Here is a 17016-nt window from a genome sequence, read left to right as displayed (position 1 = left end):
ATTATTATATTCACTAATTACATACTCTTGTTCCTTGTTATGTTCAACACGACATATATACAGTTTTTTCTACAAGAGAATTGGCACTGAAATGTATTCTGCCCAATATCAATTAAACAAATAAATTAATAGAACATTGTTCTACTTTTACACTTACTAGATCAGCAGAGGTAAAGGGGAAGCTCATCTTTAAAATTATCTTTTAGGATGGTGTAGACAGTGGGTTCTGAAACGCTTTGCAATTGGTCTTCATTTTTAGATCATTATTTAGCTTTTTTTGTTCAGTGGCTCTCCAGTGTGTATGATCAGCATCTCTTTAGTTGCTAGGGTCCAGTTTACCCTAGAAACCAGGCAGAGGTTTAAATAAGAGAGACTGGAAGATGAACAGGAGAGGGATTGATTAAAGAAATTGGTCATAGAAAGTAACAATAACAAAACTGAAGCCTCAGAGAAATCATTTTTTCTGGTTTGGGCTAGTAGGGTCAGTGACCCCTATTTGTATGAGGCAGAAGAGGAAGGGACGTCATTCAAAAACTAAAAAAAAAATAAAGAGCAACAGTAAAATTTCGAAGTACAGACCATTCTATAATAAAGTTAGAACCAACATACTAAAAGATAAAGGTCAACTACCCCTTTTAAAACAATCACTTTCTTTGGGCTAATTACCATTAGGTCACATTAGCCACACCCTTGCTTATGACTTTCTTTTAGCTACAGATAAGGAGAAGTCCATTATGTAAGGGGTTCATCTGCTAAACTACCTTGTCCTCCATCAATTGCTTGGAAGAACCGTCTCCTCGTTCAACCACACCCCTATCCAGGCCTGTTTATTGTACATTATTATGAAAGGTAGCACAGTGGGTGGTGGCCATTATCATACACTGCTTCAGGTCCTCTTCTCTGAAATCACCAGCACTGAGCATGTGCAGTCAGGTCAAGTCTGAATCAGCTTCAGCTCCAAATGCCCCTGTAAGGAGACTGCTGAAAAGAGGAGCTGACGTGGCTTTAGTTCTCCTTTAAATATGTAACATACGGTTATACCGAACTCCATATCAAACGGTCAATCCCAATGTATATTTTGCCTATCCATCAATTAATTGGAAGAATCTTCTCCTCCTTCAATTGCTTGGAAGAACCAGGGAGATGGAAACTGAAGTCAGTGGGGGCTTATATAGCATAAGACTTTTTTTTGGGAATTTCTAAGATGGGGTGGTAAAGGAGGGGGTGCAGGTGGCAGAGAAGCTGTAAATCAGGAAGTTTAACTTGCTATATCTGTGATAAACTCAAATTGAAAGGGAGCTTTGAATTAAATTTTAGTTTGATGCAAAAAGTGATATCCTGAGACAATTTGCATTTTTTATTATTAATGGTTTGAGTTATTTAGCTTTTTATTCAACAGCTGTCCAGCAATCTGGTTGCTAAGGTCCAAATTACCCTAGCAAGCTGCACTGATTTCAAAATGAGACAGGAATATGAATAGGAAGATGAGCAATAAAAAGTAGCAATAACAATACTTTTCCAGCCTTACAGAGCATTTGTTTTTTAGATGGGGTCAGTGACCCCCATTTAAAAGCTGGGAAGGGTCAGAAGGCAAATTCAAAAATTATATTCAATAAATAATGAAGACCGATTGAAAAGTTGCATTCTAGAACATACTAAAAGTTAACTTAAGTCAAGCTTTAAAGGAGACTTTTTAAAGCCAACCCCCTCCCCCCCCCCCCCAAGTCCAAACCACACCCCTAACCAGGGCTGTTTATTGTCGATTATTAGAAAAGGTAGCACAGTGGGTGGCGGCCATTATCATACACTGCTTTAGTTCCTCTTCTCTGAAATCACCAACACTGAGCATGTGCAGTCAGGCCAAGTCTGAATCAGCTTCAGCTCCAAATGCCCCTGTAAGGAGACTGCAGAGAAGAGAAGCTGACGTGCCTTTAGTTCTCCTTTAAATATGTAACATACTGTTATACCAAACTCCATATCAACTGGTCAATCCCAATGTATATTTTGGCTACGGAGACAAGAAATCTCCAATAGCAATCAGCCCTGGTACATAACTACTACTTAAACAACCGGTATGGGATCCGATATCCAGACAGAGGCAATGCCGTTGCTCATAACTCCAATAAATCCATATTGCTCATAAATCCAATTTACTGTTCCTTTGAAATAAGACAACATATATTTCAACTCATTCAGCATATATAAAGGTGTTGCTGGCAAAGCAAATTATTTTCATGGTTTAATTTAGTAAATTTGCTCTAAAAAAACCAAAAACCCTGGGGTCCCAGGTATTCCGAAAGAGATCACACATTCCTGGGGCCTAAATTAGTAGGTATTCATTTCTCCCTTGTCTTCAACAGAAAATCAGATGTTGGTCAATGAGGATCTCTTTAAATAGACAGTAATGTGTGAGTGCACATATCACATACTGGGCACATACTCTTTCTTTCTGAAGTATTTATAGATGAGGGTGGGCTTTACTGCACTGGTCTGCATGGACACCCATAAAGTTCTCCCTCTATTCGTGGCACCCGATACTCCGAGATGCCAACGGACCTCACCCTGGCAATTCCCCTCAAACTGAGCAGTGCATGAAGATCAAAAATGTACTGTAACTAAAATTATATATATAAACAATTTATGCACATGATGTCACGAGTACCTCCTTACCTTGGGGGCGGAGGCTATTTAAACAAGCTTTTTGTATGTATTATTCACCTTGATAAAGGTCCCAATGGGGACCGAAACGTTGGTTTTGCATACTATGTAGAGTGAGTGTGTGAGTGTGTGTGTGAGAGTGTGTGTGTCCCTTGCATCCACCAACAGAAGGTGTCTCAGGTTTACAGAGAAGGAGCCCATCATACGGGATAAACAATTGTAGCAGGTAATTTCCCACAACTGCTAAGAAGGATGTAGTACAGCTCTTAAGATGCATTCTTTAAAATCTCATGGATGTTCCTTATAAAAGGAGATATAAAGATGAGCGATGGTGCTTGGGATGTAATATGACACAGGTAATCCAATACAATTAAATATAAACAAGCAACCCCAGGCCTAGTTACAGCAGCTCCCTTTGCAGAGTTTCAAGAAAGAGAGACCCCTAATCCAAGGCTTGATATTCACAGGCACCTCCACAAGGAACTTAAATGAAAGGCATCAAGACATTAACAAGTTTGCCCCTGGAGAGTATTCATTGCATTACAGCTCACAATTAATACTAGCTGGGTCCTCTGGTGACACCACCATGACACTAATAATATCCAGCCAGTTATATGTGGTTTACAGCCAATAGGTTCTTACCATCAGCCAATCCCAAAAAGCCTCTATGCACAACCAATGTATCTACCACAAATTCTTCAGCCTTAAAGCTGTGGGGAGCAATAAAACCTTCACAGAGAACTCTAAGCAATGACAGGTAACAGATCACATTTGTGTGACTAACTGTGCCATCTTAACCTTTCAATGGTTCACACAGCGGTCATGCTTAAATGTGGAAGACACATCCCAATCAAGATCACGCTCCTTGAGTTTTCCTGGAGAAAGGCATGCTTAAAATTATAGGTAGGTAAGTGCTACTAGCATACTAAAATAGTGAGTTGCAAGAAACAAAAGAATGGGATTTTGATATGCAAACATTAAAAAAAAAAAAAAAAAAGTTGCAGCAACTTTCCCAACATCTGCAAGCATGGAGTTCATACTATGGGTTATTTATGGCACACAGTGCAGCAGACAAATACTTTAGACACTATGAAAAAAAAAAAAAATACAGAAGATTGTGATTTGATTTGTTTGACATATTCCCAAACAATAGCCTCATTTCTCAAATGACTCCCCCTCCCCAAGTCATGTTTCCAAAAAAGGAGCATTAAATAAGTGCTGCAACTGCATAGATAACACTTGAGCAAATACATTAGAAAAATAGTCCCAAAACTGCGTAAAATTGGTTATTAAACATGTTCTGCATTGATCCGGGCATTCAACTCTTGACTTGAGCAACTGTATATACATCAACACGTGGGATATTATTCTTAGAAATGTTTTCCTTCCAAGATCAAGTTGCTTTACCCCTTCCACTTTGGTAGCTATATGTAATACATGCATATTGTATGTCACTGATCTTTATTCTGATGTGCTCCAATGACGTGTGAGTTGAACTGAACCACTAGAATTGAAATATCGTCTCTGTACATCCGGGCCAATTCTTCTGGCAGACTGAGCATTTTTGACAGACGCTCGTGGTCTACAGCTCCAAATTCGTTGTTTCCCACCGCGTGACGTATTAAATGGGTGGCTGCATTTTGATCTTCGAACACAGAAGAAGTCCTGGCCCTTCTTTCCATTAATAACCCTTGCATCTGTCCCAGAGTGACTTTGTAGCCTCCTACAGCTAGAGGCTGCTGGTGATGAACTCCTGTTAGATACTCTCCTACTATTCTTACCACATCTTGCCTGTGCATGGTTTCCCAAAGACCGTCAGTAGCCAAAATGAGAAATTTATCCTTTGGTCGTAACCTATGATATATCACTTCTGGCTCAGCAGTTAAATACGGAGGGGTGTGGTAGTTAGGAGGGATAAATTTTGTATACTCATTGTCATTGAGTTGATCTGGGCCAGACTCTACAACACGTTTCTGGAGGTCAATGCTCCATTTAAACTTTACGTCTCCGAAAGCTCTGAATGGCATCAATAATCCAAGAAGTCGATCCTGTTTGACGATAGTCTTAACCTCCTTCGGGTGTTCTGATTTGACTCTTATTATTTCTGATTCATTCTGAGCATTATGGTCGTGAGACATTGTCACTGCTGACCATGACCCATCTTCCTCCTGGACACCAAGAAGCGCCCGACTGTCACCCGTGTTGGCAACATGCAAATCTACCCCATCCACGTGAGCCACGCAAGCGGTAGCTCCAGAAAAAGCGACACGCAAGACCCAGTAGTTCAGAAAAGAATTTGGGTCTCCAACTTGTGCTTCCAAAGAAAGGTCATTATCTAGTCTTTTAAATGAGTTAATAAGCGCTTCCTTTACATCAGTAGTCTCACCCGTGTTAAGGTCAATCAACTCTTGCCAATAGGTCCTTAAGCTATTGAAATACATCTTTGAAGCCTCCTTACTAAAATAATCGTTTGGATGCTTGTGCCACTGTAATATGGGCAACAAAGCTCGGCCACTTTCCACCGCATTTTCAATTTCAAGCAGAGTTTCCTGAGGCAGCAGAGAAACCGCGATGTAATAGAAGAGTCTTTCACTGACGGCCTGAGCACAAGCACAACCGGCGTGTCCATCAAATACACCGAGCAGCATCCCTCTGCTCTGTAGGCATGTCGCTGCACTTCTCCGGTCCTCAATTGGAGCATTTGCTGGCAACTGGTTGCTGTCAAACCCAAGGATGGAGCTGATATTTTTTCCATCAAACTCTGGAACTTTAAAACTGTATTCGTTGGCCTTGAGAATACTGTTGACCTGTGGCGGGGTGAGGTAAAACCTTTGCGGAGTAGTTACGTATCTCCTCACTTGAGCACATCTGGGGTTGTGAAAGGCTGATACGTGCCTCGTATCTGCCCCTAGTTTTAACGAAGAGTGGCTTGATGAGCAACAAAGATGCTTGTGGTGGCAGTAGCATACAGAACTGCATATTCTGCCAAATTCACAGTTTCTAATCAGAGGGAAAAGAAGCCGAGTTGGAGCCGACATTGCATCAAACAGTAAGGAGGGAGAACAACTTCTGCCTGGCACGCCTGGAAAATAAAACAAAAATCCATAAGACATATAGTAGGCAAAGGCAACATCAAACACTATGGACTAATTCAAGCTTTTGTCTAAGAAAGAACAAAAAGACAACAAACAAAAATAAACTGGTAGAGCATGCATGAGAATAAATGCCACCATCATGCCTGATAAAAATGCCATAACATAGATGATGAATGGAAAGTAGAATTTATAGAAGCCATGTTGCTCCTGCCTCCCACTTGGTCTTGAAGCATCACAGGACAGAAATGCATGGGGAAGCTTTTCAGAACTCAGGTGTTGAATGACCACAGAGGGGATATTTATTTGATCATGCCTGAAAAATGTAGAAATAATCTGCCAGGTCAGGCAAAACAATTACAAAGAATTACATTAAGCTGGCCATAGACGCAAAGATATAGTCGTATGAAATAAAGATTCATAGTATTTTATGAATGTGCGGAGTAGGAATAAGCCTACCGACATTTTTCGTGCCATGTCGATCGGACAGGTTAGGAGATTTCTGTCAGCTAACGATGATTTCTCTGCATGTATTGACTATATCACTGGGTGACTGTCACTACTAATTGTCGGACATAAGTTCCATATGATTACGGTCTGTCAATTAATGGCCAGAACATAGTCTGGTTTGTTGTTTTCACGACTTTAGTCTGAATGGTTAGTTGTAGATTGTTACATTGAAACTAATGATCTTTTATTGTACAAAGAATAAAATCTGCACGTCTATGGCCGGCTATAGACCAGAAAACAAAGTTCTGAAGCTGCTAATTACATGTCTAATATTGACCTTTCAACAAATATAGATTTTACATAATTATGTTTCATTTATCTCTGGGTACTTTTCCAGATTTCAGGAAGAGGAATCCTATGTAAAAATACTCCTGGGGCAAACACAACACACAAGGAGAAGCTTCACAGTATTCTGTAGCCCTGCATGATGTTGAGCACTAACAACTGCCTTTCTAAACCTCAAATTGGTGTTTCTCAAATATTAACCCCCCCCCCCCTTGCATAACTGGTGAGACCCAAGTGAACTCCTGGGGCTTATTTCTATAGGGAGACATATTGTGCAGCACTTTGCAGAGATTATACATCAGTCACATTGCTCTCTGCCCCAGTTGGGTAAATATCATCAGGAGCCAATTAACCAGCCTGTATTGCCCAGAGGAAACCCACAAAGACATGGGAAGAATATACAGATCCTTGTAGATATGCCCATATCCCTGTACTGCCCATAGAGCACTTTATCCTCTCCCCTCCTGTGTTCTACCCTTAAATGATCTTCTCTTACACTTCTGCTTCCCATGTATGAAGGAATGTGCTGCTCACACATGTAAATCCAATGCCTAAACTGACTACACTGAATTATAGTTGCCAGCTGCTTTTACTTCCCACAGACATTTTTACACTTTACTGTTTTTTTTTTCCCTATTTCTTTTTTAAACTGACCAAATGTCAAGGTGGGGGTGGTTCGCCTGTAAGGTAACTTTTTTAGTATGTTATAGAATGGCTCATTCTAAGCAATTTTTCAACTAAATATATATTTTTTTATAGTATATTTGCCTTTTTATGACTCTCCATCTTTCAAATGGGTGTCACTGATTCATCAAAAGAATGCTCTTTAAGGCTACAAATGTATTATTATTGCTACTTTTTATTACAATTATTTTTATTCGGGCCCTCTCCTATTCATATTCCAGTCTCTTATTTAAATCAGTGCATGGTTGCTAGGATAATTTGTACCATAGCAACCAGACTGCTGAAATTACAAACCGGAGAGCGGTTGAATAAAAAGCTAAGAACTCAAAAACCACAAATAATAAAAACCAATTGCAAATGGTCTCCGAATTTCATCTCTACATCATACAAAAAGTTAATTTAAAGGTGAACAACCTCAAGCCACACTTTGCAGACACTACGTAAGATGACTTTTGGAATAAAAAGAGTTACATAAATCCCCATTTCTATCCTTTACTTTCCTTCACCATTAATAGCACTGGTATCAGGAATCACCCATGGGTGCCCCGCACATCTCCCTACACTGCATACAATACACTCAGACGCGGGGAGGAGAGGACCAGGGTGAATTCAAACCACACAACGTCAGGTTTATCTGTTTCTGGCTGCTGCTTTAGAATCAATAAAGTGTAAGTTCTTGGGAGCAGGGACTCAATATGCAATGCTTTCAGGTTTATTTATATACAAATTACATAATAACCGTACAATACACACAAGCCACTCCTAGCAGCAGTGTGATGAATGAAGATAACCCACAAGATGTGTAACAACCTCTATGGATACCTTATTACAGGGCTGCCTGACTCTTTGCATGCAGTGATTATATCAAAAGGATGAGTTTACAAGCAGAAGTCTATGGAGCCTAGAGGCAGGCAGTAAGGAAGCAGGAACAAACCCAATTAGCAGAAGTTTTAATGACAAGTGTATCGAGTGATGATAAAGTGACAAGGTGCCAGATAGCAAAGCTGTCTCTTTTACTCCTTCAAATCTTCTTTAATCCTGTGATTTACACCCACATGTGCTGGCAGAGCCCTCGGTTGTAACTGAGATGCTTTGTCTAGAATCTCCCGACAGCCTCTAGCTATGAGGGGATGGAGGGCTGCAGGCTGGACAGGAAAGGGTTAAGTAACGGGTCCATTCCAATATCAATCATAGAGCAATCAGCTGTCCTGTAGCTGTTCCAAGACCAGTACTCCCAGTAACCTTAGCCACCCAAGACCAGTACTCCCAGTAACCTTAGACACCCAACAAATGACAGGGGAAGGAAATACAGGGAGCGCTTGTTCCTCAGGGAGGAACAGATCTCAGACACCCCTGTAACCCCCAAATTTTCAGAGTTTCCTCAATTCAGTATCATATAGCTCCTGCCGGTGCTCCTTCTTTTGCACGTTTCACATTGTTGTAGCCCCCCACTTAGCTAGTTGCTGGGCAACAAGACACACACGTGCTACATCCCCAGTGTTGGCCGACTCTTCCTATGATATAAGGCACAGGCTCATTATTCTGCTCTGCACCCCCTGTCTGAAATATGATGCACAGTTTAACATTCCTGACATTTCTCCCTGACTTTAACACCTGCCTTTGCCCAATCCCTGCAGTATGAGGAGTCACAGTCCTGCAACATGATGCACAGGCAACACATTCCTGCCTGGCCTTAATCCCAGTATAATGCACAGATATCAGTATATAACAATACAATAGGAGACACAGGTATCAGTATATAACAATACAATAGGAGACACAGGTATCAGTATATAACAATACAACAGGAGACACAGGTATCAGTGTATAACAATACAACAGGAGACACAGGTATCAGTATATAACAATACAACAGGAGACACAGGTATCAGTATATAACAATACAACAGGAGACACAGGTATCAGTGTATAACAATACAACAGGAGACACAGGTATCAGTGTATAACAATACAACAGGAGACACAGGTATCAGTGTATAACAATACAATAGGAGACACAGGTATCAGTGTATAACAATACAATAGGAGACACAGGTATCAGTGTATAACAATACAATAGGAGACACAGGTATCAGTGTATAACAATACAACAGGAGACACAGGTATCACTATATAACAATACAATAGGAGGCACAGGTATCAGTATATAACAATACAATAGGAGGCACAGGTATCAGTATATAACAATACAATAGGAGACACAGGTATCAGTATATAACAATACAACAGGAGACACAGGTATCAGTATATAACAATACAACAGGAGACACAGGTATCAGTATATAACAATACAATAGGAGACACAGGTATCAGTATATAAATACAATAGGAGACACAGGTATCAGTATATAACAATACAATAGGAGACACAGGTATCAGTATATAACAATACAATAGGAGACACAGGTATCAGTATATAAATACAATAGGAGACACAGGAGGAAGATGTAGAAATGTGTGAGCCCCTCAGCAGCAGCAGAAGAGAAAGATGTGGAGGAGGGGGAGGAGGAGGAGGAGGAGGAAGATACATACCGATGCGCCTGGGCCCGGGACATACACACATTCTCCTGTCACAACAAGATGAGAACATCCACCAACCGGCAGCACCGCCCGGCGGGACAGGACACACGGGGGAGACACTCCGACACGGAAACAGAAAGAGACACAACAGAGAGAAGCAAAGGGGACAGAGAGTGCGAAGCGAGGGGTTGTGTGTACCTGCAGCCACTCTCACACGGCTCTAGCGCGTCCCTCCCTCCGAGGGGAAACCCACAGACGCGGGTGGGGGAGAAGTTGGCGACTGAGGGGGGAAAAGGAGAATGAAGCCGACAGTGCGTCACACCGAGCCGCAGCCCTTCCACTCACAATCTAAAGCCCACTCCCCCACCGGTAGCAATAGCAGCAGCAATAAGAGTAGCCAATTCCCGCCCTGGGTTTCTAGGATTGGCTGAGGCAGTGACGTATTCCCGCCCATGGCCGCTTTGATTGGTTGTCACTCTGTCATGTGCCAACCCAGAGCCAATGGACAGCTCCTCTGAAACACTATACAACAAAAAGGACGGAAAGTGCATTGGGTTCATGTGCAGGAGACTGGGGGGGGGTCTGGGGGGTCACGTGAGAGGCTGAGTGACAGACTTTAGGCTCAGTTACTGAACAGTTGTTCTGTGGGTCTGCGAGTTTAGCGCTTCTAATGAAAGTACAGAGAGAGGAGCTGCAGAAGGGAAGCATCAGTAAGTGATTATAAAGTCAAAGGCAGAAGCTGAGCCCGTCACTGGCAGCATGATATAGGATCCACTGCAGGTTTAGCCACTCCCCCTCCTTCCCCAGACTCTCCCTGTTTAACCCTTTCACTGCCACACGATTCCTTCTAATAGGGAACCTCTACTGACCTACATTAAATAAGGCAAATCATATCTTGTGGTTTTCTATATGGATTTGGCTTCAACACTGTAACATAATTGTGTACTTTTTCTGCAGATGTAATAAAAATCTTAAGTGAAATATGTTTATAAAAAAAAAGTGAAATAAATTTCACAATATTTTGTGTCTTTTTTACAGGAAAAGTGACATTTACTGACAACAATTTTTCTGTTTGTATAATCCCTGACTCTGCTGAATCCAATGATAACAAATACGTATCCCACTTGTCTTGTCCAGACCCCAACAATAAAACAGCATTTTGTACAATTTTACATTGAAACAAAAAGTTCCTTAAAAGATTTTTTAAAAATTGGTGGTCAGGGCCCCCCTACAAGTTAAAAAAAAATAATTGATGACCAGGGCCCCCCTATAAGTTAAAAAAAATAAAACAGCTTACAAGTTAAAAAAAAATTGGGGCCCCAAAGAATATTTTTTAAAAAAACATTGGTGGCAGGGGCATATAGAATACTAAAATAATACATTGGTGGCCAGGGGATTAAAAAAACACAAATTGGGGTTCAGTAGAATTGAACTCAAGGCTTCCTGACTTCAACTTCGCCTCCTTTGCTACTTTGGGTCTTTTCGCCACTACAGGACTTCCATTTTGGCTGTTTTCGTGACTTCGGGTCTTTTCGTCGATTCATGAGTTTGGCTTCTGCTATTTTCGTGGCTTCGGGTCTTTTCGGCACTTTGGGAGTTCCACGTCTGCTTTTTTCATGGCTTCGGGTCTTTTCGCCGCTTCGAATCTTCAGCTTTTCGGCTGTTCGGGACTTCGGAAATGGCCGCAGTCTTTGGAGTTGTCAAGGGGGGCCCGGCTCTTTCGAAAGTGCCTCACTGCCGGGCCCCCCTTCAGGCCCGGGACACTTGTACCCCTGTCCCCCCACTGATGGCAGCCCTGCTCCACCCGCAACCGCCCAAACTCGACTTCAGGGTTCCTTTGATGATGTCACAAAAGGGGCGGGGCGAGCATTTGTAGGGTCCAGACAGGGTGGTGCGAGGTCAACCTGAACCAACCCGCACATCACTATCGGACTGGGCAGGTGGGACACCGGGAAAAAACCCAGTGGGCCCCCTAATCTTGTAGGCAATAATGAATATTATATGGAGCTGGTTTCCCTTTGGGCTAAAACTTAATATTATCTTTAAAAATGGCCCCTTTATTGGAGCTCCCAGATCTGCAACGCTCCCTGTCCGTTATTCAATTAAGGGGTAGGTGTGTCCAATCAGTTCAGCCTCGCTGCTGATTGGTTCCTATCCTACAGTGCAGTGTACTGAGTGTCCCAGCTCCCCAGAGAATTCAGCGGCCCCTTCAGCCCTTACATTTTCAATAACCCCCCTCCAAATAGTCTGTGGGGCCCAGCTCACACACAGGCCAGAATTTGTCTCAGTTGTGCAGCTTAATAGTATTTCTGGATCATTGGGACCCCCAGACCCTTGTCTAAGTGTTGCCATCAGAATGAGTTTGGAGTTCCCACAAGGTGGTGCATGGAACCGATTCTGACTGTCACAAGACTGACCATATCCTTGTTCAAATGAAGGATTGAAAACTTTTCTTCTTACTAAAATATGTTGACAAATTGTGTCAAGAGGCCAAAAGGGGGGCACACTATCGAAACCCCTTTAGTAGCAATGTATATAGATTGTATTGTGCAGAACCAATGCCTTAGCTGGGCACCAAATGTGTTGCAAAGGACAGAGGCGATGCTATAGGTTGGTTTTTTTTTTGCAAACATGCCAACCAGGGTGATATTTCATAGAGGCAATTTGATACTTGTGATTTAAATTAGTTACGTAGATTAGACAGAGGCGAAGTTGTTTAGTTTTTGTACTTAATTTCACAATATTTGATTTCCTGCCAGTGAACAAAGATAGAAGGAGTGGCTCAATTAGTAGTGATTTGTGCCACATTCCTGTTGCCCTATAGGCCCATCATTACTCACTGCTTACTTTCTATGTCAAAGGGCTGGAAACAACAAAACATTAATATTTACATTTCTATATGTTTAGAGAGTACAGGTATGGGACCTGTTATCCATAATGTTTTAGTGACCTGGGGTTTTCCGGATAATGGATCTTTCCGTAATTTTGGTCTTCATGCTTTAAGTCTACTAGAAATTCATTTAAACATTAAATAAACCAAATAGGCTGATTTTGCTTCCAATAAGGATTAATTATATCTTAGTTGGGATCAAATACAAGCTACTGTTTTATTATTACAGAGAAAAGGGAACTCAATTTTAAAAAATTTGGATTATTTGGATAAAATGGAGTCTATGGGAGACAGCCATTCCGTAATTCTGAGCTTTCTGGATATCGGGTTTCCGGATAAGGGATCCTATACCTGTACTTCTGTCTCATTAAACAGTTACTATCATAGAAATGAAAATGTCACAAAAGCTTCAGCTCAATGAAATAAGAAACTTTCTAAGTAGAATTAATGAAATTCTGAAATGAATCAAGTCACAACTCAAATTACCTCTTTTCGTGCAGGAGTCAGATTTTGATTGACAGTTAGGACTACTATATCTTTTTTTGGGGGGGCCTACCTCTGCCTAGAAGATGAACTAGACCTTACTTTTCCCATATAACCAACTGACAGAAATCTTGTTTCTCTACATGCAGGATTTGTGCCGGTCAGATATAGTGTTTGATTTTGGAGCCTATTATGAGAGTGAGTTCTAATATATTTTTTAGACAACGGGAGCCCCTTCTAAAAGATATACCTGTCAATCAAAATCGGACCCGACTTCTGCATGAAGAGAAACAGATGCTGAGAGGTAGATAATGAAGTATAATTTGGTTATTTCAGGAACAGTAGATCATTTTTAATTGATAAATTTAGAAAGTTTCCTGTTTTTCTGAGAGGAAGCTTATATTACATTTTAATGTTTATGATAGTTTCCCTTTAACATCTGCCCATAAAGCACTTACTTACAGCAACAGGTCTTTTTTCTTAATGTCATACAAGGAGATTAATAGTTGCTGTGCTGCTTTACCAATGTGTGTTCAAACTGCTCATAAATTTGGGCTTCATGAACCCCCCTGCAGCCACAGGGTCTGCTTTCTCTGTAGTTACACCCCTGCCTGTTAGGGTTTAAAGGGACTGTTCACCTCTGAGTTACCTTTTAGTATGAAGTATAGAGTGATATTCGGAGACAATTTGCAACTGGTTTTAATTTTTTATTATTTCTGATTTTGAGTTATTTAGCTTTTTATTCGGCAGCTCTCCAGTTTGCAATTTCAGCAATCTGGTTGCTTGGATACAAATTACCCTAGCAACCATACCTAATTCAAAAACTATAAAAAAATAAATAATGAAGACCAGTCGAAAGGTTACTTAGAAATAGGTATTTCATAACATATTAAAGTTAACTTAAAGGAAAACTATACCCTCAATATGAATACTTAAGCAGCAGATAGTTTACATCATATTAAGTGACATATTAAAGAATCTTACCAAACTGGAATATATATTTAAGTAAATATTGCCCTTTTACATCTCTTGCCTTGAACCACCATTTCGTGATGGTCTGTGTGCTGCCTCAGAGATCACCTGACCAGAAATACTGCAGCTCTAACTGTTACAGGAAGAAGTGTGGAAGTAAAAGACAAAGCTCTGTCTGTTAATTGGCTCATGTCACCTAACAAGTATGGTTTGTTTGTGTGCACCGTGAATCCTACGATCCCAGGGGGCGGCCTTTATTTTTTAAAATGGCAGTTTTCTATTTATGACATACTACTAAAAAAGTATATTATTATGAAAATGGTTTATTTACATAAAGCAGGGTTTTACATATGAGCTGTTTTATGCAATATATTTGTATAGAGACCCACATTGTTTGAGGGGTATAGTTTTCCTTTAATGGGGAACCACCCCTTTAACAGAATATTTGCCCTATACAGTATGGCTCAGTCCTATAGGTGGGTAGAGAGCTGTAAATAATATTTGGCTCCTGTTTATCACCACTATAAATATTTACCTGTCATCTACTATACAAGTGACTCCAAAGTCCTTTAGGACCAGCACAGCAACCTCTAGTGCATCAAAATGATTTCTTTATATGGACAACATTGCTAAAGCTTGTGATTCAGACAATTGCAGGGTAACTACAACTTCTGCTCCTCCCAGACCCGTTAATTAAATGGGCCCCCAGTTACCTGCCAAGTTGCCCTTGGGGGTATTCAGCCGCCTCCTGAGTCTAGGAGAAGCAAGGATATATTTGGATATATTGTGGGCGTGTGGAGAGGCCAGTAGGAGGGTGTTTGTGTGTAGAACATGTCAGTCACAATAATATAAAAGGGAAATATATAATTACACTGCAGTATGGGTCGAAGTCTGTGCCTGATACTTATAATATCACAACAAATCCACCAAAGAATGTTCTTGTATATTTCAAGGTTGCAGGGAAACAGTTGTACAGTGAGCAGACAGTATGAAATGTAAAGGTCACATTCCCTGCAGTTTATTTATAGTTCCAACATGCTGGTGAGAAACTCGCTGTGCTCAGATGTGGCCGGTAGAGACAGGAGGATTCCCGTCGTTTCTTTCTGTTTGACCCCGGACACCTGACTCTAGATTAAAGGAGACATATTGTGTGAAAACCAAGAATGTGCCAGTGTATTATACTCTTTAAAAGAAAGAAGAAATGTGCTTAAAAAAGTAGTGTTTTAGGTTCATTTATTGAAAATTTCAGCAAAAACTCTACTAGCCCCGCCCATTGGTTTCACTTCCTGCTGACGGAATTCTCTGGATGTGCAGGGAAGCCGGCGGCACTCAGTCCACTGCACTGTAGGACAAGAACCAATCAGCAGCTAGGACGACCTGGTAGGGAACTGAATCCTGTCTTGAGTGACTGCAGGGCTGTGATTGGCTGTCCCCTTCCTACTGTGCTTCTGGCAGGGACCGTTAGGACACGCCCACCCCTCATTTATTCACATCATTCCCTGCCCTAGTGGAGCTTACAATCTAATGTCCTTATCACATTAATTTAGCAGCAGCCAATTAACCAGCCTGTATGAATTTGGAGTGTGGGTAACTAATCCATGTCTGACAACACCACAGTATTCCAATTCTAATTCAATGAGAAAGGACTGGAGGAGACAAAAGGATTTGTGACTGCCCTGAAAGTATTGTGGCAGTCAATACATTGTTTCAAATAATACTTTAAACCTTTTTGCAAATACCTCCAACTGTCAACTGTCTTTTTTTCCTGGTTGCTATGTACACTGTCCCTAGCAATCAAGCCCTTGCTTGGCTGTCATAATGGCAGATGAATAGGAAAGGACCTGAATGAGCAATATAAAATAATAATACAAATCAAGGATCAGATTCATCGGGTTCCTGGGATTACTGACCTTAACAACCAGATACCATTTTATTTGCAGTTTTGTGAGATACACAACCAAAAGGGAAATCATTGAAGAATCATAGCCGCAATGGCAAAGCTAGCCAGATTTCCACTATTGCTAGCCTTATACTCTGGGCCAGTGATATTCTATTGTAGTTTGTCATCATACAATTGCTAAGCCACCATACCAGGGGGGGTTCACTTTTCATATAACTTTTAGTATGTTATAGAATGGCTAATTCTAAGCAACTTTTCAAATGGTAGTCATTATTTAACTGTTATAGTTTTTTTAGTATTTGCCTTCTGCTTTTGACTCTTTCCAGCTTTTAAATGGGGGTCATTGACCCCATCTAAAAACAAATGCTCCGTAAGGCTACAAATGTATTATTATTGGTACTTTTTATTACTCGTCTTTCTTTTCAGGCCTCTCCTATTCATATTCCAGTCTCTTATTCAAATCAGTGCATGGTTGCTAGGGTAATTTGGACCCTAACAACTGGATTGCTGAAATTCAATTGGAGAGCGGTTGAATGAAAAACTAAATAATTTTTAAAAAAAAACCCACAAATAATAAATAATGAAAACCAATTGCAAATTGTCTCAGAATATCAATCTCTACATCATATTAAAAGATAATTTAAAAGTGAACAACTCCTTTAAGAAAAAAACCCCCATATTGTGGCCATAACTGTTTATATCAAACTGGTTGTGTAGTGTGCCATACAAAATGGTTTATAAAAAGTCATGCTTGTGAGATTATCGTATAAAAGTTTACTTGAATAAAACTTAGAAGGGCTTTAATAACCTTGGATGAAGTTTTCTTTTCTTCTTCCCTTCTTGTTTTGGTTATCTCATAGTAGGAATGTCAGGGAAGCTAAAAGTAAACTTCATAGACTGTGCTTTGGTCATTTTCCTATAACTTTTGTATTTTCCTATCTATAAAGCTCTGTGAACCATTAATTCCCTCCCAGAGAGTGTATAAAACCCCAGTAACAGAT

The 17016-nt window shown here is 40.6% G+C and overlaps 1 protein-coding gene across 2 annotated transcripts; it reads right to left on the bottom strand.

Moving 5' to 3' along the window:
* Window positions 1-2137: 2137 nt before the first annotated feature.
* On the bottom strand, window positions 2138-10974 carry LOC121393050 (pyruvate dehydrogenase [acetyl-transferring]-phosphatase 1, mitochondrial). Of its 2 annotated transcripts, none has more exons than XM_041566551.1 (2): window positions 9783-10974; window positions 2138-5740 (listed from the first exon to the last, which is right to left on the bottom strand). In XM_041566551.1, the coding sequence occupies exons 1-2, from the start codon at window positions 9838-9840 to the stop codon at window positions 4110-4112; spliced, it is 1689 nt and encodes a 562-aa protein (XP_041422485.1). In that variant the 5' UTR covers window positions 9841-10974; the 3' UTR covers window positions 2138-4109. The 2 variants fall into 2 exon arrangements, with proteins under 2 accessions (XP_041422485.1, XP_041422486.1); XM_041566552.1 differs by having other exon boundaries at window positions 9969-10974.
* Between the last annotated feature and the right edge of the window lie 6042 nt (window positions 10975-17016).

Source organism: Xenopus laevis, chromosome 6L (assembly GCF_017654675.1).
Source record: "Xenopus laevis strain J_2021 chromosome 6L, Xenopus_laevis_v10.1, whole genome shotgun sequence".
Taxonomy (NCBI): Eukaryota; Metazoa; Chordata; class Amphibia; order Anura; family Pipidae; genus Xenopus; species Xenopus laevis.
Note: the sequence above shows the minus strand (reverse complement) of the source record. Positions and strands in the feature narration are given on the sequence as shown.

Coding starts and splice junctions, on each gene's coding strand:
- LOC121393050 (XM_041566551.1), bottom strand. CDS start 9,840: ATGTTCTCATCTTGTTGTGACAGGAGAATGTGTGTATGTCCCGGGCCC. Junction 5,741..9,782: donor TCCCGGGCCCAGGCGCATCG/GTATGTATCTTC, acceptor TTTATTTTCCAG/GCGTGCCAGGCAGAAGTTGT.